This window comes from Ursus arctos, unplaced genomic scaffold (genome assembly GCF_023065955.2).
Source record: "Ursus arctos isolate Adak ecotype North America unplaced genomic scaffold, UrsArc2.0 scaffold_6, whole genome shotgun sequence".
Classification (NCBI taxonomy): Eukaryota; Metazoa; Chordata; class Mammalia; order Carnivora; family Ursidae; genus Ursus; species Ursus arctos.
The window spans coordinates 57900511-57921796 of NW_026623078.1; the positions used below are offsets into that span (position 1 = coordinate 57900511).

At 40.7% G+C, this 21286-nt stretch overlaps 1 protein-coding gene across 1 annotated transcript in view; it reads right to left on the reverse strand.

Moving 5' to 3' along the window:
• Positions 1-1220: 1220 nt before the first annotated feature.
• The window catches only part of RSPO2 (R-spondin 2), a 148027-nt gene continuing 127961 nt past the window's right edge, over positions 1221-21286 (reverse strand). The window contains exon 6 of the mRNA XM_026495568.4: positions 1221-3042. Within this exon, the coding sequence (XP_026351353.2) occupies positions 2927-3042 (116 nt within the window). The 3' untranslated portion in view covers positions 1221-2926. The remainder of the gene's footprint in view (positions 3043-21286) is intronic.

Here is a 21286-nt window from a genome sequence, read left to right on the forward strand (position 1 = left end):
TAAAGCTGGCTTTTCTTAAGTGCTAATCTGTCAAACTTTTGTGATGAGGACGTTTAAGACATATTATGTATTTGAAAATTGCTAAGAGAATACAATATTATAGTCCCTATTCTGTACCTTGCCTTCCCCATGATATATTCTTTGTATAAGTTTATACTTTTGACTGCCTGCACCTATTGCCCCAACCCAGCTTAATTGACTTAATTTCCTGACCCAACTTAATTGACTTAATTCCCCGACTTCTTAACTGACAAAGTTGTGATCCCATCATTTATTTCTACAGATGCTAATAAGCTCCCTGAAAATACTGGGGGGGGGGAATCAGTTTCATATATTCTATATTTATATACATCATAAATATAGGCATGGTATAGCTACTTGTGGAAAACCACTAGATCTTCTTTGTGTTACCCCGAAGCTATGAATTACACTGTAGTATGTGCGTGTTTCTGTTGTGTATTTGCTTATAACTGGGAGGCTTAGAAATCAAGCAGCTGTAAATCAATTCCCACAAGAATAAAAATTTGGGCAAATAATTTCCAGGCATCAAGCAATAGATTGAAGAGAACTGATGTTTTCATAAATATATTCTGTTTTGTTAACAAGAAAGGAGGTCTTTTAAATAATTTAAATATCAAGAACAGAGGCAGTAACAGGTAATTTGGGTAGCAATTTAGTATATACCCTGTGCTGACCATACTTTACACTTATCTAATTTAATCCTTAAAACACAGCCCTACACGTAGACAATACTGTTACCTCCATTTCACAGATGAAGAACAGAGCCCTAGAGAGAGAATTTGCCCCAGGCTACTCTGGAACTCAGGCAGTGCAGCTCTAAAATCTCTCCACCTGGGTCCCCTGGGTGGCTCAGGCAAGTGTCTGACTTGATTTTGGCTCGGGTCACAATCTCAGGGTCACGGGATTGAGCCCCGCTTTAGACTCCGCTCAGCTTGGGGTCTGCTTGAGATTCTCTTTCTCCCTCTGCCCCTCCCCTGACTTGTACATGCCCTCTCTCAACATAAGTAATCTTTAAAAAAATCTCCTAACCACTCCACTCTAGTGTAATTTATACCTAGCCAGTTCCTAGATATAGTTACTAACATTGGTTTTTCAAAGTTTTGTCTGCCTTTTTTAAAGGATTATTTAGGGGTACAGTTGTTAAAGTATTGCTTTTTTCCCCTAAATGTACCTCTAAAGAAAACTTTCACAAAGAATAATTTTGAAGTTTTTTAATGCACAAAAAGAACATCTCAGAAACAGAACAGGTATTGACTTATTAACGATGAAGCACTATATAAAGGAGCCCCCTCCCCACTTAAACAGGAACATAGTGTAAAGAGACATGAAAGGAGGTGAACGCTTTAGGATTGAATGCAAACCCTAAAGTTGTATACAACATTCATATATGGCTTCTTATCTCATAGCAATAATATTCTCATAATGATGTATATGCCATGTATACTTACTGGTAAGATGCTTTTGACTCAAAAGTTAAAACAAAAACACTGGAGAGGTAGTTTTGCCAATGCAAGGTGAGAAAAAAGGCTTTACCTTGCTTTTTTTCCTTAAACATCTGTAACCATTTCACTTTGTTCTAATTTTCTTCTGGATTAGCCAGGAAGATAACAAACAATGCTTTTAGAAGAAGCCAATTCAAAACCCTCTAAGAACGGATTCCCCCAACTGCACAACGATGTTTTTGAAAGTCCCCTGGAGAGTCTCCACAGTGTTCCTCTGTCTTGGAGAGGATACAGATTCTGGCTCCAAGGAGACCTGTTAAGATCTGACCAGCAGTTACAGGGACTCATCCTGTTTGCTCTTCAAATTCCATGCATGGTCTCAAGACAGTAATGTCTACAGTGACCCAAGAGTATTGGTAGGTACCCTGCTGTGGTAAGTCAGGGGTGGCTTTAAATAAATATATATGTATATGTTTGTGTGTGTGTGTGTATACACACACACACACTGAAGTCTGAAACACAGGTTTAAAAAATTCTCTAGCTAGCCGGTAGAACAGCATGATAAGCACTAGAAGGGACTAGAAGGGACTGCAGGTCATTCCTTATGTTTTCAGTTCTGTTTCGTCAAGTCCTCACATCTCAGACATAAAGGGAGTTTTAGCTTCTGCCTGTCACCTGCATGAGGAGACACGGAGTGGGGAAGGTCTATGGATATTCAAATTCTTTGACACTGGTCATTTGACCCCCTATGTACAAACTAGCTTATCCTATTCTTACAATGAGAAATAAGCCCGAAAAAAAAAAAAAGTTAAGGGGCAACAAAACATCGGTCAGTTCGCAAATCTAGAACAGCCATTTACTGGACGATGGTTAGGAACCACTAGAAACAAAGTGACATAATATTAATCAGGTATGACTTGTTACGCTTCGGAAAGCATAAATATACAGTAAGTAAGAGGTTTATATGTAGCCCCACAGAATATGTACAGGTGGGAGCTGCCGTGAAGCTGAGCAGGAAACCCCGGAGCGCCCCCCCAGCTCAAAGCAGAGCCCCGCAAGCATTTATCCTTGCGAACGCACAATGTGAGAAATCAAGGTCACCCGTGAAACAGCACTTTGCCTGCGGAGTGTCTTCTTTCCCGTAAATATGCACGTCTGGTCTCCGGGGTGGTCCATGGCCTCACAGCTCTTGCCCCTCCGTGGTGCCGTGATCCCTCGGTGCACGTGGAGCCGAGGCACATGCTGGACCCCAGACTCCTGCCTTCACAGTCTCCAGATGCAAATCAAAGCATAAATAACAGAGACCACGCTCGTGGCTCCTCCTTTCACAACGTTACTGGGAACAGACACTGGTCACAGCAGCGCAAAACGCTGTACACCGGTGTCCAGGAGTGGCGAGTAGCTTTGTGCACTTTGGCAAAAACACCCCCCACCCCAAAATCTACCCCTATATGTCTTTTATTTTACTGGTTAGCCCTATCTGTAGCTAGGAAGACACTGTGTTGCTCCTGGGCTCTTTCTATCAGCTTCCTCTTCTTTTTCTTGTTCTTCTTCTCCTTTGCCTTTGGGGCTCTCTTCCCTATACCGGGAGAAAGAGAAATGAAGACTTGTCAGAAAAGGCTCTTTCTCTAGGAAAGAAAACACAAAACATTAAGAGTTTTACACAAAGCCCATCTGGAAAACATCACCTATGGAAAAAGCAGCCTCAAAGAGAAAATTGTTCACATTAATTTTGACGGAATAATAATAATTTACTAAATTGGATATGCTGTCTAAAACAGAGACCGATCTTCCTGTTATAGGGAACTGGCATATTTAAAAACCTCCCAGCGGCCTGATCAGTCTTGCAAATATCATCCTGCCACAAAAATTCCATTTATCCCCTCCGACTTTTAACAATACTACCCTTTACTAGACAGCTTTACATCTTTCTACTGCTCCACATGTCGGTGGGTCGAAAGAAAATAAGCATCTCTCTACAGTAAATATACTAGAAGTTTCAAACTCCCTTCTCCCTGCCCCCTCCCCCCCTGGGAGAAAGAAATGTCTTGCTTTTAACATTATTCCCTCCCTCTTCTCCAAAGGCCAGTGAATGAAACGACATAGGTGGAATACTTCATTTTCTATAAAAATTCATGAGGACATCGTTCCTTATATGGCTTAGGGCTTCCTCTACAAATCCCCTAGACCAGTTATTCTTGTTATTGTGAACAGGAGAAATGCTGGTTTGTTCCTGAAGAACTGGGGATAGGTGTCTTCCTACCAGAAGATCACACCACCACATAATCCTATTTCTCCTCTTTGCCTTCACCATCAGGAAGCCCAGACCACCAGCTAAATAGTTGAGGTTTGTCTCCATCAGGAGGTTTTGAATATAGTTTTCCCTTTGTCTCTGCTGTATTTCCCTTTCTGCGTCTCGAGGTTATGGTTCATAGTTTTTACAATGTCTCAACATTTCTTTGCAAGTATGTATACATAAAATCGTGAGAGAAAATCACAGGCATCTGCTTTGGGTCCGTTGCCCTCTTTGGGTTCTAAACACACAGGAATCATGGGATTTTTTTAGAACAGAAAAGAGCTTAAAGGTCACTGAGGTTTGCAGAAATTAAGTCATCACATACACCTTCAGAACAGATTCTTCCCTCAACAGACTGTCAAATCTCCTCTCCTATCCACCCTACTTCTGTTTTACTTGTGTCATCCTACAAAACTTTTCTGTGAAGTATAGCTCTTTGACACTGTAGTAACCAGTACCACAAATCACACATTCAGTTCTAACACATGCTTTCCAACCTGCCAAGACCCTTATTACAGGGACATAGCTGGCCAGCTTTGCAGTCAAGACAATGGAGGTGGCAGCTGATGTAGGAAATGTGAAAGAAACAGACCAGAAGTGAGGGAGCTAGATCCCTGCCTTAAGAAAGCAGCGTCGTACTAGATTACAGGAGCCTGGGAGATTTCTAAACAAGGGAGGGGTTTCTCATTTTGTTTGAGGATGGAAAACAGTCACGTGGTTGGCACACAGTTGACAGACAACAAGTGTTTGCTCAGTAAAACTTTATCACAAGATAGAGGATAACTTATTTTTAATAGGACACGGCAGTAAAATAATCAGAATATGATCATGCCCTCACAGTAAATTATGAAGGTCCCTGAAGTTAATTTCTGGTTCTTATTAAATTCTGGCATTAACATTATAATGGCATCTTGCCATCTTTAAACATAGCTAATCCTACCCAATGAAACCTTAGCCCAAGTATCATTAATCAAAGAAGCTGTAAAGTTGCAACTATTTTAGTAACATTATATCTAATGATGAGACATACCTAATGAGGGCAGAGAGATGAAATACCATAAAATTGCATATTTAAAAAGAAGCTTCAATTATAAAGTTTTTGAAGATTTCCTTAGTGCTAGATTTTCTCTAAGCAAACAACAAAAACCTTAGTTAAAATCATTGCTGACTACATTGTAAAAATGAGCTCATGTTTAATTTATTTAAAGCCTGGAGTTTATTTTAAAAGCAAATTGAAATTGAGTAAATGGAAAAATAATATTACTAGATGTTTAAATGTGTTAAGATAAAAATATACTATTTGTTCAAGAAATCTTTTCCCATTCACCATTTCAGTTTTTCAAATGAAAAATGTGCAGTTCTTTGACTAACAGAAAAATCTATGCTAAATGACTGGAAATTCTTATTTTAAGAGAGGGTCATTTTCATGCCATTTACCTAATATATCATTCTGATGTAATTGTCAATATCAAATGGTCTTTGGGTTTGCTGGCTGATAGAATATTGTATGATAGGAAAGTTACTCCATATTTGCATAAAATAGTCCATGGTGTAGCCAAAATTTCAGCATGGCTTCTGGAAACTTATATAAAATAAGTTTTCAACTTGTACAATTATTCCATTGTCAATAAGTTACATGGTAGTGGTTTCAACTAAAGATGTGTGGGAGACCTAATTACAACCATAAAAATTGTCCTCAGAAGTCTCTTTTGAATGACATCTATGTGCTATCAGTTGATTGCTTGGTTTTGTTTCTGGTCAGCCCCATTCCTCATGTAGAATATATTGCAAATACTGAAGAATTAAGATGGTTAGCCAAGATTTGACCACGGATAGGCCTAAATTAACTGAAAATATTTTGCAGTCAGTAGTAGGCTGTTTTGACTTAAAGCTCAACTCAAAGTAATAAAAAAATATTATAACCTAACCTAACCTAAAAAAAAAGGTCTTGTACATATTTTCTTCGGAACTCTAAGATTTTCAAACATAAGAAATTGGTAAGATTAAAGCTAACAGAAAATACATAGCCCTGTTTTGACCTGTATATTTGAAAATAAGTTATATTGGACATACAGGTGCGCTAATGGAGGTTTCCATTTCTTTACACCTGTGGCTAGGAGATTAGACTTGGATGATGCCTTCTAGACTCAGATTATTTCACATCCTTAAGCACATTCACCCTGTACAGGAAGCATTTAAAGGCAAGTGCAACACCGGTCACCCAAAAAGAAATTCAAGTCATGGATTTAACTTTGTTTTTAGTTCACGAGTAACAACCTGGAAAATATACTGCCCAAGACCAGCAGAAAAAGGTTTGAGTTTTATGAGGACATTATCAGCCTCTAGCTATGTCCAACTCTAATGACACATTTGCATACCTTTGTCCTGAGTGCTTTAAGAATACAGTGGCCTTGACAAATCACTGCTCAGCAAATCTCTTCAGCACTGTTCTACAGATGCAAGAAGACTGGCTCAGATATTACAGTTAAGGAAAGCAATGGCATTTAATAGAGGAAGGAAAGGGAGCCAGTAGGTAAGTGTGGTCCTGTAACTGAGATGTGCAGGAAGGCATCCTGCTTGTGACTCTCGGTTCTTACATTTATGGAATGAAGGTGCTACAATCCTCTTTCGCCAGAAAGTTGTATAAAATACCATGAGCAAGACAAGATTATCATCAAAATGAACAAAGTTAGAAAGATACCATCAAAACCACACTCTAACCAACATAATTATATTGATTTGCACACATGTGGAAACGGTCCAACAGGATAACCTATCAACTCTTCTACAGAGAAAGGTGAACAGCCCCTTATGGAAATACTCCTAAAGTCCAGCTGTAGATTACTGCCATTAGAATCAGAAATAGGATAGATTATTTTCAACCAAGATATCAGGCAGACTCACAAATTACACGAAGCTGTGAAAATACAGACTCCACTGCCAGGCAGGCACGCATTTCATGCTTTCCTAAGCCCCAAAGTCGAGGAAACGTTCAGGTAAGTTTTTTTCATAATTGGAACAATGATTCCGGTACCTCCATTAGTAAGGCACAAAGGTTGTATAGGGTTTCCATAAAGATTATTAAGTGTTTTGAGGAAGACTTTTTTTTTTTTAAAGATTTTATTTATGTGACAGAGATAGAGACAGCCAGCGAGAGAGGGAACACAAGCAGGGGGAGTGGGAGAGGAAGAAGCAGGCTTCCAGCGGAGGAGCCTGACGTGGGGTTCGATCCCATAACGCCGGGATCACGCCCCGAGCCGAAGGCAGACGCTTTAACCGCTGTGCCACCCAGGTGCCCCTGAGGAAGACTTTCTAATGGTAAATGCAATGAAAGAAAATTGAAGAAAAAATTCAGTAGCTGTGACTATGAAAAAAAAAGTCTTTCTATGCGCACTCGCGCGCGCGCACACACACACACACACACACACACACACACGGGAAAGTAAGCCACAGTTATGACAAATGTGATTTCCACTGTTAGAGCCACAACTGTGATGACAAAGGTGATCGTCTGAAACCAGGACTAATTTCTATTAAATTTTAATGATAAATTTGTGATGCTAACTTGAAACCAGGGCTTCACTGTATCTATGAAATTCACCAGGGAGATTTGGGGATCATCTCAGAGATCGGGCCATTCTTCAAAGTAGCTGAAACCGAGAGACAAAAAGTCTGAAAACCACCAAGCTGGGGAACTTTGTCATGCTTCACAAGACACGCTAGACGTAGAACAGAGAAAGTTGCTTCCACATCTTCACAAGGACTGAGTAGTAGACAAGGAACAGCAATGGAGCTATTTCTCTTTCTCCTGTGGGCAACTTGAATTTGCCCAAGAATGAGTAGCAACAGGGATTTATTTATTTAAGAGTGATTGATGATTCTCTGGAAAAATGCCAATTGGCTCCTAAATATTTTAAAAGCTCATATAAAAATAGACAAAAGACTTAAATATAATTCATAAGGGGAATAAGAACAGCTAATAAATATATGAAACAATCGAATCTCACAATTAAAAGTGCCAAATAAAATGAGTTGCCGCTGCCAAGATTCTTAAAAGTAAAAAGTGAGAATGCGGTGAGACAGGCATCAGGATGCATTATGAGAATATAAAATTGATACAGTCTTTCTAAAAGCCATCTGGCAATGTGTACAAAAGCATTAAAATATTCATAACTTTTGACTCAGACCTAGGAACCCATCCTAGGAAAATAATCTAAACTTGGACAGAGATTTATACATACAAATGTTTACTGTAGAACTCTGAAAAAAAATTGTAAAGTACCAAAATGTCCTACCTACACAATTTTTTATGACCTCTTTTTATGATTACTGAAGCAATAAGTATTTTCAACTATGAAGTACTTGTATCCTAAGGCCACAGTAATTAAATTTGTTCCCAAGAGAAATTGCATGTCCCTAAAATTTATCATAAATAGGTATAAGGAAAAGGCTGTAATACAAAACATTCCTCTTCTAGTGGTAAGCCGACTTTTGAGTGGCATGGTCAATCGTAATTGGACCTAAGACATAAAAGCTTAAGAACTGCTGAACTACCCAGACACTTCTGACATCAAGAATGGATGCTAGTTCACAAAGCTGCTTTCCTCTAGAAAGGCGTCCAAGTAGGCAAATCTGATGAGCATGACCGGACTCTGCCACAGAATATTCTACCTAGTCGAAGATAAAAATCTTCCCCTGTCTATAATCGTTCTGAGTCACACATTAAAAGTTATTTTACATCAGCTGAGCCTCAGAGGAAGGAGCCTGAATCAGTAAAGCAAATGAATCCTATTTGTAGTACAAAGCTCTTTAGTTGGTGTTTTCAGTGACATTTATCTGGTTTTTAAGAAGTAACATCTTTTCCACGAAAAATATTGTACAGATCGAGGTCTTTAGAAAGGACTGGCAAATCCTTCCATGACTGTTTCCTGACTGTGATCAAATTGCCTTTGAGAACATAATGATCTAGAGACAAACCAACAAATTTTGAAATGTTGAAAAATAACCAGCTATATGCTGAGGAGATTTTACTGGGCCATCCTGAACTTCCAGTCATAATGTGAAAATCTTCCAAGTGGTCACGTAGTCATTTCATCTTTATAAAGAGCATGTGCTTCAAAAATCTGCACATAACCTGGAGACAGCCTTGTAAGCAGAGCGACTACTTGAGAGTTATTAGCGGGGAGTGACCACCATCCCAAATAAAAAACAGTTGACAGGAGGGACTTCTCCAAATATGCAAACACGAAAACCATTCAGAATTCCTATGTGTGTTTATGATCATTTGTGAAGAACTAATTCAATAAGCCAATGTGACTGTGCATTACTGTTCTATTTGTAAAAGTTCGCCGCATTTTTATTGTAAAAAGAATAGTATGAAATGGCTAGCCTTCTCTGTAGGATGGCTCCACTGTTCCTCTCTAAGGCATTTTATTAGGCATGAAGTCTATCTTTTGTTGAAAGGAAGCCCCTGTTTGGTTTTAAAATCTTGTTTCATGTTCAATGTTATGAAATTGGAAGAAAAGCTAATCCTAAGAATCACATGAACCTTTACAAATAAGGATTCCTGGACATGGTATTTCAAAATTTCCCTTTTATAGCTCTTAAGAAAAATCTTCGGGTACAGACTTCTAAAGGGGCAATAAGACATCCCCCAAACCCTACAAATTCATTTAAAGTGGCAAGGACTACAGAAAATATTTTGAATGAGATTTGGGTTTCTTCCATATAATTTGGGTCATGCCATTTGATTTAAGCTCTTAGATATCTGGTACTTCAAAAAAAAATCAGTTCAAAGACAAGATTCTATGGAGTTTAAGATAGGTGAGAATAAATAAACAAGGAGAGGTGGTTTCAAAGATACCTACAGTTCTTTTCATAATAACTAACTTCATTGCAAAGACAGTTTCAAGGTAGCATTATACTACGCAATTCCACTTGTGTGAGAAAATAAATATATAACTCTACCACAAGGGGGCAATAATTCACTTTTACTGTAAGTATCTGTGGTGTAAAAAGTGAGCAGGGGAGCTCTGGAGCTCTCACTTCCTAAATACCTTCTTTTAACCACAGAGGCCTTATTTCTTTTTCCTTTAAGGCCAAAGGTAAGCTCTGTGGTGGACTAAAGAATAGATAGCAAAGTCCAAGTGCAGCACAAGGAAACACATAATTGCTCTGCTGTTAAGAAGACATTTGAGGGTCTAGGGAGCAAATGAGAGAAGAGAAGTCAGATGCATCTTGCTTTCCAAACAGTGATTTAGGGGGAAAAGCATTCTTCTCACATCCAGATTGTCATTTTATGGGGGAGTGAATATAAACTACTTGCTAAGAACAAGGTCCTCTTCTGGGATCTCTTATAAGAATAGAGTTGTCAAACTAAAAATGATCTTTATTATCTTCTGGTCCGGAGAGAGCCCACAGATTTAATATCAAATATAAAAGCTGATTGTCAGGTGCTGTTCGCTGACAAAGGGCTCTGATCACGTTAGCCTCCCAGGATGATGATCGGTCAGCCATGTTGGGGAGGGTGGAGAGACTAGAGTATGGTAGATATTTACTACCCCTGCTCTAGTCTGACTCTGCTAACTGGTGAAGATATGAAGTGAGGCACATGAAAACTAGAGGATCCCACCACGTTCCTACAGCTTCCTAGCAGCTGAGCTGGACGGGGAAGCAGGTCCCAAGGTCTTTCTTATATACTTTTACAGCTTTAAGGGTCACTGGATAAGGACATAGTTTAGAGCTGTTTTTCAAGAGAGGCAGAAAAGTATTAGAGAACAACTAATCTTTCTCTGAGCCTTGTCGTAAATGAAAACACTTCATGAATTGCATCAATATCATCTGTAACCTAAGACTTTCCGTAAATGTACACAGCATTGATTCAACACTTTTTCTATTAGCAAGGTGCAATCTAGAAGTTTCCTAGGTAGGGTACTTGAGATGGTGGGCATTGCTAATATGTACAGTGCACTGTAAGTGCTTCACACACCTTCTTAGTTAGCGGAATATTGTGAAAAAAAAATCAGTACTCAAACCATTCTGCTGGAATGTTTCATAGCTACATACCCTAAATTCACTCAAAATTTGCAGAAAATGATGAGGCTCATTTGGCACTCTTCAGTTAAGTCAGAAAACATCCGGGTTTGCAGAGAAAATGATACAACTGATTTCATTTGATTAGGACCAATGGGAAAACCAGAGAAGAATTTCAAGTTCCTCCGTAGCTGACTTCATACTAGACCAGAAGATACCTTTTAAGATAATTCCATTAGAATAAGAGGATTTAATACCCTTTTCTTGGTCTTCAATCAATAACCATTACATAAAAAAAGAAATCCAAGATATTATATTTAGGACTGTCGTCATATGGTAAGCATTTATTTAATTTGTATTCCACACAATATCTGTGGAACTTAAGGACATACTTACAAGTAAAATGAATTAGTAATTTCTACATATTAGGTGAAGTCCGAGAACTGGCTGTCAGTCCAAGCCTACCTCTCACGTAAGTAGCAAGCCTCACATGAAGACGGCCAGCACAGGGCAACATAAGGAAACGCACGTTCCGCGGAGGATCGTAAGTGCCTTCCCTCCTCTGCCCCTCAGCTCTTTAGATCGCCCTCCTTAAAAACTTCATTACCTTCTGTTGCAATTTTGTTTGCCTGTACATCATGGCTCCTATGCAAATAGCTACACTTTAATGCCTGGTTAAACTCTGGGTCTTTCTAAAAACCAAGTTGCTGATATTCAAACTTAACTAAAAGAGGAATTGGAGCAAAGATAGATGGGCTAGATTTAAACACTGAATGTGGTGAGGAAGCAACCCCACCTGGTCTTTATCATCCATCATAAAATGAACTCTCTTGCTTTTCCTGGACTCCATCCACATGGCTCCAGCCCTCGACTTCAGCTTACACGTGGTCTACGAAGGTAACCCTGGCTCCGAGTAAACCCCACGACCTTTCTCTCAGCTTACGTCTCTCTTATAACCACCTCAGTCTCTTGCTTGATTGCATATTCCCCAGAGAGGGATTCAACATGCCTTGCCAGCCCATAGGACGGGTCACTCCCAGGTCTAGCCTGAGGCCGGGGGGGGGGGGGGGGGAGGGGGGGCGTCATGTGACACTAGACTGAGCAGTCATCTAGGATACGTGGTTAGGAACATCAGTTTGCGTGTCAGACAGACCTAGATACAAAGCAGAGCTCTTCCCCTCAGAAGCTAGTGATCTTGGAGGAGTTACTTTTATCAGGCTTGGTGTACTCATTTCTAAACTGCTCATATCAAAGGTACCACCTTTGAGGGGCAAAGAAAAATGTGTGTCCGGTTCCAGATGCTCTACCTGGTGCCTGAATGCTAATCACCAGGAGGTGCCTCGTGTGTGTTATTTCTAATCCTTATGACGACTTGCAATGTAGGCGTTATTTCCATTTGGCCAATGAGGAAATAAGTTTAGAGAAGTTAATAGCTCAAAATCACATAGCTCAGCAATGATTCAAACCAACATCTGGCAGATTCTAAAACCTGTACTCTTTCCACTATACTCCTTGGATCCCTTGTGCCCAGCAAAAGGTCTTTGATCTCATAATCATTTAAATGGCTGAACAAACAAATTAATAAGTAAATACTAGGCTGAAGAAGGGCATCAACCTTCCCAACCAGGCCCCAGGATTCCCTTGGGCCACATTAAGTTTCCCAATGGGCCTGGCCTACAATGTATATTTCTCATATTAATTATTCCCTGGGGTTAAGGCGTTCAAAGCCTCAGTTTCCTGAGGTCAAGCAACACATTTAGCATTTCCAGCTCAGTATCAACAGTGTGCCCATGGCAAACCCCAAGGGAAAAAAACACAGGATGTTTCTTTTTCTGCTGGGAGTTGGACGTTTAGACCTGTGGTTCCAAAAGCCAATTCAAGGGCCAGACATAGAATCCTCCAGGGAGGTTTTTTAAATATAGCTTCCCCAGCCATACAAGGACTCCTGAGTGAAACCTTCAGGACAGAAAATCCAGAATTGTTGTTATGCTGCAGAGGGGATTTAGCACAAAGGGAAGATTATATGCAAGTCTAGAGCATAAAACTCGGCAGAAAAGAACGTGGGCAGGAGAGAGAACCAACTTTGAAAGAGGATGTGAGAGCACTTCAAAAATAAATGGCCACCTCCTTCCCAACTGAGCTGAGAAATAGCTTCCTAATTGTGAAATGAAGCAAACTGCTTTGTGCTGGGACTCTCTCGGTTCTGTTTGTGGCAATGCCCCAAGAAAGCAGCAGACATCAAGCCACCCGTGCGTGTGTCAAAAGAAAGGTACCCACCCAGGAAAAGGGCCCCCTTATCTTTATGCTCAAGTGAAGGTGTAGATCACTCACATTACAGCAGACTAATTCCTCCTGTGGTTATATTCCAGAACTTGCTTTGTTCTACTGAATGTCTCCATTCATTCAATTAACAAGATTCTGTTCTGAAAAACAATCTAGTTAAGTTTGCAGAAATTCTAAAGAGTTGGACAAAAAAAAAACGAAATTGCGATTGAAAAAAAAAATTTAAACTATTGTCAAGTTGGGGGCTTCTTCCTGGCTAGGACACAGAGTTGGCACTTCAAAAATTGGAAAGAGAAAAAACGTACCTCTCAGAGCAGGTGACACAAATATTGTGTCAAATATTCACTACCAGAGATATTAACAGCTGTAATTACAGGAAGGAGGCATATTCCAAGTCTTTTTTTTTTTCCTCTCAGAAAGGTAGTCTGAGCTTCTTCCAAATTATTAAATCATCATCATCATCATCATCGACATCATCATCATCCTCATCATCATCTGGTGTAGGCTATGTGCGAGACACTAAATGTTCTACGTAGAACTCACTTCATACTAAAAACACTCCTTTGAAATAGATACTATCTTTAGTCCTACTTTTCAGAGAAGAAAACTGAAGATATAGAGGTAAAGTAACCCAAGATGACAGAACCAGTATATGGCAGAGTCCAGACTGGGACTCAGGTAGTCTGGTCCCTAAGCTTATCCTCCTACCCACTGTGCCATTCTCTCTCATCACCTCTGTGGTAACATGTGATGTCCTGAGAAGGAGGGGAAGAAGAAGGTCAGGGTTCCAACACTCTTCTCTTTAATCAGAGACTCCCACACACCCTATGAACAGGCCATTCACGGCAAAATGGCTGGACCATTAACTTCATAAAATGAAGGCTGGGCCCATCACTGTTTTGATACAAGACAAGGACAATAAAGGACATTTTTTTCTCTGTTATTCTTGGAGGACACAGAAAGTAAACAAGTATTTGCCAAAATGAATAGTCTCTATCTACAAATAAAGACTAAACAAATGTTCCAGTCACTGTAGAATCTTTGTCAACTACCCTAGTAGCAGCCATGGATCTCAATTAGAGGGAAAATACTGGACAAGGAACGCGAAATAACATGTTCAACACACCTAATGATTATTAGAAACATCACATTTCTAAGGTTTCACAAAGTCTAAAACCTTGTTATCTTGAAACCTAATATCTTTGTCTGTGATTGCCAGATTTAAAAGAGCAGAATATGGGTAATTATTTTTACAAACATCGTAATGTTTAATAAAAAATGATATTTTGCTCTCAGAAAAAGTATTTGACTGTTAAGTATATACTACTAACTAAAATCAAAGGAAGCTACTGCTCACGTCCACACGCGTCCACACAGTCACGATTTACGGTATTTCCCAAGCATCGCTTCTATCACTATATTCCAGTCGGTTTTAGTTAACTGAAGGTCAAAGGAAAACATGAGGAACCAAAAGTTTGCAATTAGCATGAAAAAACATAAGACCTAGAGGAAACAATTTTAAAGATTTATATATTTATTTATTTATTTTAGTGGCAGGGCAGAGAAGAGGCAGAGAGAGAGAAAGAGAGAGAGAGAGAGAGAGAGAGAGAGGCAGAGTCTTAAGCAGACTCCGCACTGACCACGGAGCCCCACACGGGGCTCGATCTTATGACCCTGAGATCACCGCCTGAGCCGAAACCAAGAGTCGAGTGCTTTAACTGATTGCGCCATCTAGGCGCCCCGAAATGTTTTCAAATGAATCATCACTGAATCAGAGCTCCAAGAGGAGATCTACATTCCAAACTTCTATACTTGCAGTAAGGATATCACCAGGAGTTCCACCGTAAAAACTATATAAAGAATATCAGTGAGCAATTATATTAAAAAAGACAACCTACTCACTATCTTAGCAGGGCCGCAGGCTCAGGACCCACACTGAAACATGCCCCTCCCCCTGCTCTCTCTCTCTCTTTCTCTCTCTCTCTCTCTTTTTCTAAATAAGTCTTTTTTTTTAAATGCCTGTTAATGGTTGAAAGGGACACTGAAAGTGGAGTGGGGTGGGGAAGGCCCTGCGCACTTACTACGCTCACACACCACATCTCCCTTGGCTTTCAGTAATTCATGCCAGCATCGTCAGATGAGGGGACCAAAAATGAAAATGTTTAGAAAACAAAAAACAAAACCCGGGTGGGGGGGCAATTTGAGGAAAGACTAGGAAAAAAAGATGTCAAGGCTCATAGGGCATATACAAAAACAGAACTGCATTCTACCTTTCACTAGGTTGCTGATCAAAATAGATGAAACTACAGCTACGAAGCTATATCATCATTGTATCAACTCCTTTACTAGGATGTCAGAGACTGAGTGACCGAGAATAGATGTGTAAACGCTTTCCTGCTTTACCATTTTCAGAGATTAGGTAACCAGTTTTCTGATAGTTCATACAGAACTCAGTTGGAAAATAAGGAATGAATAAGAAACTTCTAGAAATTGCTTCCAATTCAGTTTGATCCTAATATAAAACAGACGAAATGTATAGGTGATAAACGTTAAGGGTTAATACTAATATTTTGATATAAAAAAATTCTAAATCCCACCAGAATAATGCCCAGGGCTCATCATTTGAATGTTTTATTTAAAGCTAAATTGAGGGGCGCCTCAGTGATTCAGTCAGCTAAGCGTCTGCTTTCAGCTCAGGTCATGATCCCAGGGTCCTGGGATGGAGCCCGCATCACGCTTCCTGCTCAGCGGGGAGCCTGCTTCTCCCTCTCCCTCTGCCCCTCACCCTGCTTGAGTGCTCGCTCTCGCTCTGTCAAAGAAATAAAATCTTTTAAAAATATTAAAATAAAAGCTAAATTGGTTGTAGCATAAATCAAGTCTTTCTTTGAAAGACAACTGCAGCCACTTTTTTAAAAAGATTTTATTTATTTATTTGATAGACAATGAGAGAGAGCATGTACAGGATGAAGGGGAGAGGGAGAAGCAGGCTCCCTGCTGAGCAGGGAGCCCAACGTGGGGCTCAATCCCAGGACCCCGGGATCATGACCTGAACTGAAGGCAGACACTTAACCGACTGAGCCACCCAGGTGCCCAACTGCACCACCCAGGTGCCCAACTGCAGCCATATTTTAATAACCCTTCAATTTAATCTTAAATTCTAGGTCCCTAGAAGTTTCAATAGTACTGAAATAGTCCATCCTAAAAATTACTGTGCAGCGTCTGTGCAGTGTATATATGTGTATTCATAAGTGAATGTGTATCTAAAACATATCCTTCCATAAACTACACCTGGATATACTGGTTGAGAAGACTGTTTACTTATACTTAAATATGTATGTGTGCATCTCAGAACATGAAATTATATTTTTAAGCTTATGACCAAATTACATATTTCTTTAAATAGGAGATTAAAAATTCTGGGGAATTAAAAATTGTAAACTCAAAAAGTAGCAAAATTTCTATGATAAAAGTTTATGGCTGGGGGGGGGCCTGGGTGGCTCAGTTGTTAAGTGTCTGCCTTCGGCTCAGGGCGTGATCCCGGCGTTATGGGATCGAGCCCCACATCAGGCTCTTCCGCTGGAAGCCTGCTTCTTCCTCTCCCACTCCCCCTGCTTGTATTCCCTCTCTTGCTGGCTGTCTCTCTCTGTCAAATAAATAAATAAATAAAATCTTTTTAAAAAAAAAGTTTATGGGGCGCCTGGGTGGCACAGCGGTTAAGCGCCTGCCTTCGGCTCAGGGCGTGATCCCAGCGTTACGGGATCAAGCCCCACATCAGGCTCCTCTGCTATGAGCCTGCTTCTTCCTCTCCCACTCCCCCAGCTTGTGTTCCCTCTCTCGCTGGCTGTCTCTATCTCTGTCAAATAAATAAATAAAATCTTTAAAAAAAAAAAAAGTTTATGGCTTGGAATTATAACTAATCAGTGCTATTTTTCTGGCTCTGACAAAAAAAAAATATTTTGCACTGAACAGCAAAGTTCCTCTAAGGGTCCAGTTCTTATGCCATAAAATATGGAAAAATAATTCCTATTAACTAAGGGCAGAACATGACTTAAGAGCTCTTTCCCAGCTCCTATATTTACAAACAAAATATGGAAAAACCAAAAGTCTTGTATGGTAGGAGGGAGAGAAAAATCATTATTTGGCTTCCATTCAACTCAAATACAAATTGGTCTAGGGGACCATTTCATAAGTATCTCATTTAGATATCAATCTCTAAGGTCATGCAAATGACAGGTAAGCATTTTATTCATGACACTACTTACAATTTATAAGCTGATATAAAGATTACTTTGTCATAGATCCTATTCTAAGAATTTCCACTATAGAAACACCAACGACACTAATCACAGAGTTCCTGAAAACTGTCCTCTAGGAAGTCTGCAATGGAGAGGTTACAAAAACAAAATGGCAACCTTTTGATCATATGCCATTTTGTTCTAAGCCTTAAAGTTAAGGTAAAAGACAGTATGATGACTATAGTTAATATCGTATTGAATGCTGGAAATTTGCTGAGAGACTTCAGGTGCTCTCATCACACACATACAGACGGTACAGGAGTGGTAAGAGTGATCACCCTCGCAACTCAATGGCACATGTCCTTGGTGATTGCTGCAGGGGTTTGCAGAAGCTTCGAGGGCTGCTGGGGGCCTCAGGAGCCACTCCAGGTTCAGAGGCTAGGGACAAAAACAGCCGGCAGTGGTGGCCAGAGCCAGTGGTGCACACGCATTTGGCTGCTGGGAACCAGAGGTAGGTGCCTGGCTGGTGGTGGCAGAAGCCAGTTGCAAACACACACACGGTGGTGGGAGCCAGGAAAGCAGCAAAGGCTAAGGCCCACTGCAGATGTCCTGGAAGCTTTGGTAGCCCCAGCTGTCGGTGTGCACTGCTGTGGCTGCTGGGTCTGGTCACTGGTGCACAGCGGCAGAGCCTGGTGTCAAGAGTCAACCTGGGGGTATGTGGACAGTTGCGGTAGTGAGCTGCAGGTGAGCTCAGTGGTATAGGCCAGTGACGGGAGCCAGGGCTAGGTCACAGGCAGAGTGGAGGGGCTAGCCCCAGGAGCGCACGCAGCAGTGACGGTCACCTGGGGATGTTCCAAGCTGGTGTCTTGCGCTCACATAACCACAGAGGCTTGGACTGGCTTTCAGTGTGGGTCCTGGGCTTTTGGCAAGGGTGGAGGGCAGGGAGTGGGTAGGGACTCAGGCAGCTGGTATCAGCAAACATGAATACCTGTGGGGCAAAAACTGGTGAAATTTGCAGGGGGTCTTGGTGACCCTTGCTTTTTCAGTGGTGAAAGCTACTAGTGTCATCTGCAGAGCAGGTCACTGGGAACTGTGGTTCCTCCCACTGTGTGGCTGACACTGTAGCCCCTGCTTTTCTGCCTTGTTCCTAGCCATCTTTATACATCTCAGCCTTATTCATCTCTGAGTCGGGTGATGGAAGCGGGTCCTTCGTTCAGTACCCCCAAAAGGCTGGGGAAGCTGAGAGGGGAACTCTTTCTGGCTGGGTCTTCTCTCTTGGCTCTGAGCAATGCAGTCATGGGAGATGGAATGTCTCTTCCTTCTCTTTTTGATCATTAACTCCCAAGTTTTTTGTTGCATGGGGTTGCTGAAGTTTCTTAAGTGGGCTCCAGAGCTCTCCCAGAGCTGTTTCTGTTTACAGATCCTTGTGGAGAACTTAAGACTGGGGTCTCCTTCTCTGCCAGCTTGGTGATGCCATCAGTAATGGTCTATTTTATAAACTGAGTGGTGGGTACAGGGATCTTTCTTCCATCATTGTTCTTCAAACTATACATATAAATTATGTGTGCTTCTTGGCAGCTGTGATACTTAAAAAATACAAAATCACTGTAAAGTGTTAAAAAAAAAACCCTCCCAGAATTAACCATTGTTAACCAAAGACATACATACGTGTGTGTGTACCCATGTGTATGTTTTAAACAAAAACTTTTCCGTTATCATGAATGCTAATCAACTACTTGGTTTCTTAGGATATCTTACAAAGTTTTCTTTTCAAGAACTGAGTACACTGGCATCCCACTTTGTAACTGTTGCGTATTTGAGTATCTTCATGTCCCTTCACTACAGGAGCTCTCAGTATTTGGATCTAATCCATTCCTGAAGACATACTGAATAGCAGTTTTGGGTACTGGAGCCGGTCTTCCGGCTTTTTCTTTTTTCTTTCTTTTTCTCTTTTCTTTCTCTTTCCATTTTGAAATGGAAAAAGTATTTTATTTCCAGTTTATGAACCTATCCCAACGAATTTCCCAGAATATCACTCAAATCCTTAGTAAACATCTGTGTAACAATCCAGCCAAGGATTTCTGAATAAAAATCATTTAAATAGCCAAATTACCTATTTGGTCGAACCAAACAAACTCTGTGTCAGGTGTGTTTGTGTTAACCAAGCAGTGGCGCTCTCTGGTACCGGAAAGCTTCCACACGGGAGATAAAGGGAACAGTGATGCTCTGGTAGTGGGACCCCAGGGCATCATGTTCTTCCCTCTTTGTATGCATATCCTGCTCCTTCCTCCACAGGGGAGTCTGTTCCTCTGCTCTCTTTGAATCTGGGCTGACCTTAACAACTTGCATGACAGAGGTGATGTTCTGGAGACTTCTTTCCTAAGACGCCCTGCAGCTTCATTCTGGGTCCACCCAGCTGTGAGGAAACCCAAGCAAACCACATGGAGAAACTATGTGGCTAGAGAGACGCTCAGCCAGCGCTGGCTGTTCCAGCCATGCCAGCCCAGGAGCCACACATGAGAGCAGGAAGCCTCCGGATGGGTCCATCTCTAGCAGTCAAAGGACACAGCAGAATGAATGCCTCCAAGGGACAGGCTCTCACTGCAACCTGTCAACCCTCAGGTCATGAGAGATAATAAAATTTCTTTCATGAGAAGTAATTATTTTAAGCTACCAACTTACTAAGTTTAAGCTACTAAGTTTGGAATGTTTGTCATGCAGCAATAAATAACCAGAATATGCATTTTCCTATTAGGAAAACCAAAACCACGGAGGTGAGATGTCCTGCACATCTTTCTTGCCTGGACTCACGCCCTGTTAACCCATTATGATAGGGTTTGTTTCATAAATCTGGAGTAAAATTTTTTGCAAGCAATTACAGCAAATATTCCAACAGTGGCAATTCAGGTAGCATGGTGCATCAGTAAAGATAACGTGCTTGGGTTATAAGATTATCTAGTTACAACCTTCATCTTTCAAAAGGTAGAGCCTAGTTCACTCTCCGCCCCCACCCCCGCCCCTTGACAGCAAAACTGTCAGTCTCAGGACACCTTGATTTTTATTTTTGTCCTTTGGTTGTAGAGTACTTTCCTCTAGATGCTTGTGGAGTTTTCTCTTTATCCCTTTTATTCAAATGTTTTTGCCAGGCTGAGATGACCATCTTTGGCTCTGTAAACCCGGCTCTTCATTTTTCAACTGAAACGTTTTATTGTTAATCTCTATCAACTTTTCCACCATCACTTTCATTAATTTATATTTGTCTTCTAAAATGTTATTAGTTTCTCAAGATTTTCCTCAGTATCATTATTCTATTTTCCAAACAATCAATGCTGTACTGGGCTCTCCCCAACAAAAGCTATAATGGGCTGCTCTAGGCTTAGCTTGCCATCAGTCCTTATCTCACCTGACCTCATACTTCATGGGATCACGTGGTCCCTTCATCTCTGCCCATGCCCTACTGCTTTCCAACCTAATTTATGAAGAGGTGTTCCCTGCATCCTACTGAGGACAAACTTCTTTCCTAAATTTTCCTTCTGTTCTTCTCATACAGAAATACCAGGAATCTGAATTTTGCAGTTTTTGAATGATTTTCCTCCCATTCTACAATAATTATTCCATAAATTCTTTTTATTCTCTCAAAAAAGGGCAAGTCTACTCAAATCTAGGAGTTAAAGTGTGAGGCTGCCTTAGGACCCTCTCTCTGTGTCCATCTGGGTGTTAAATTTCATTTTCCTCCCAACTCATGAATAGTGTTTGATTTGCCCATCCCCTGACCTAATCCAGTGTTTAGGAAACTTTTCTCTGCTGTGACTATGGTGAACCAGCATGGAACCTTCTCTTACCTACTGGCTGGATTTCTAACACACAGAAGGGAAATACATTCCATTATAATCTTTAACAGTCATTCCTATCAGGGTTCTTTCTGTCATCTCCCTGACTTAAAGCACTTAAAGGAACCACACTTTCCGGGACACAAT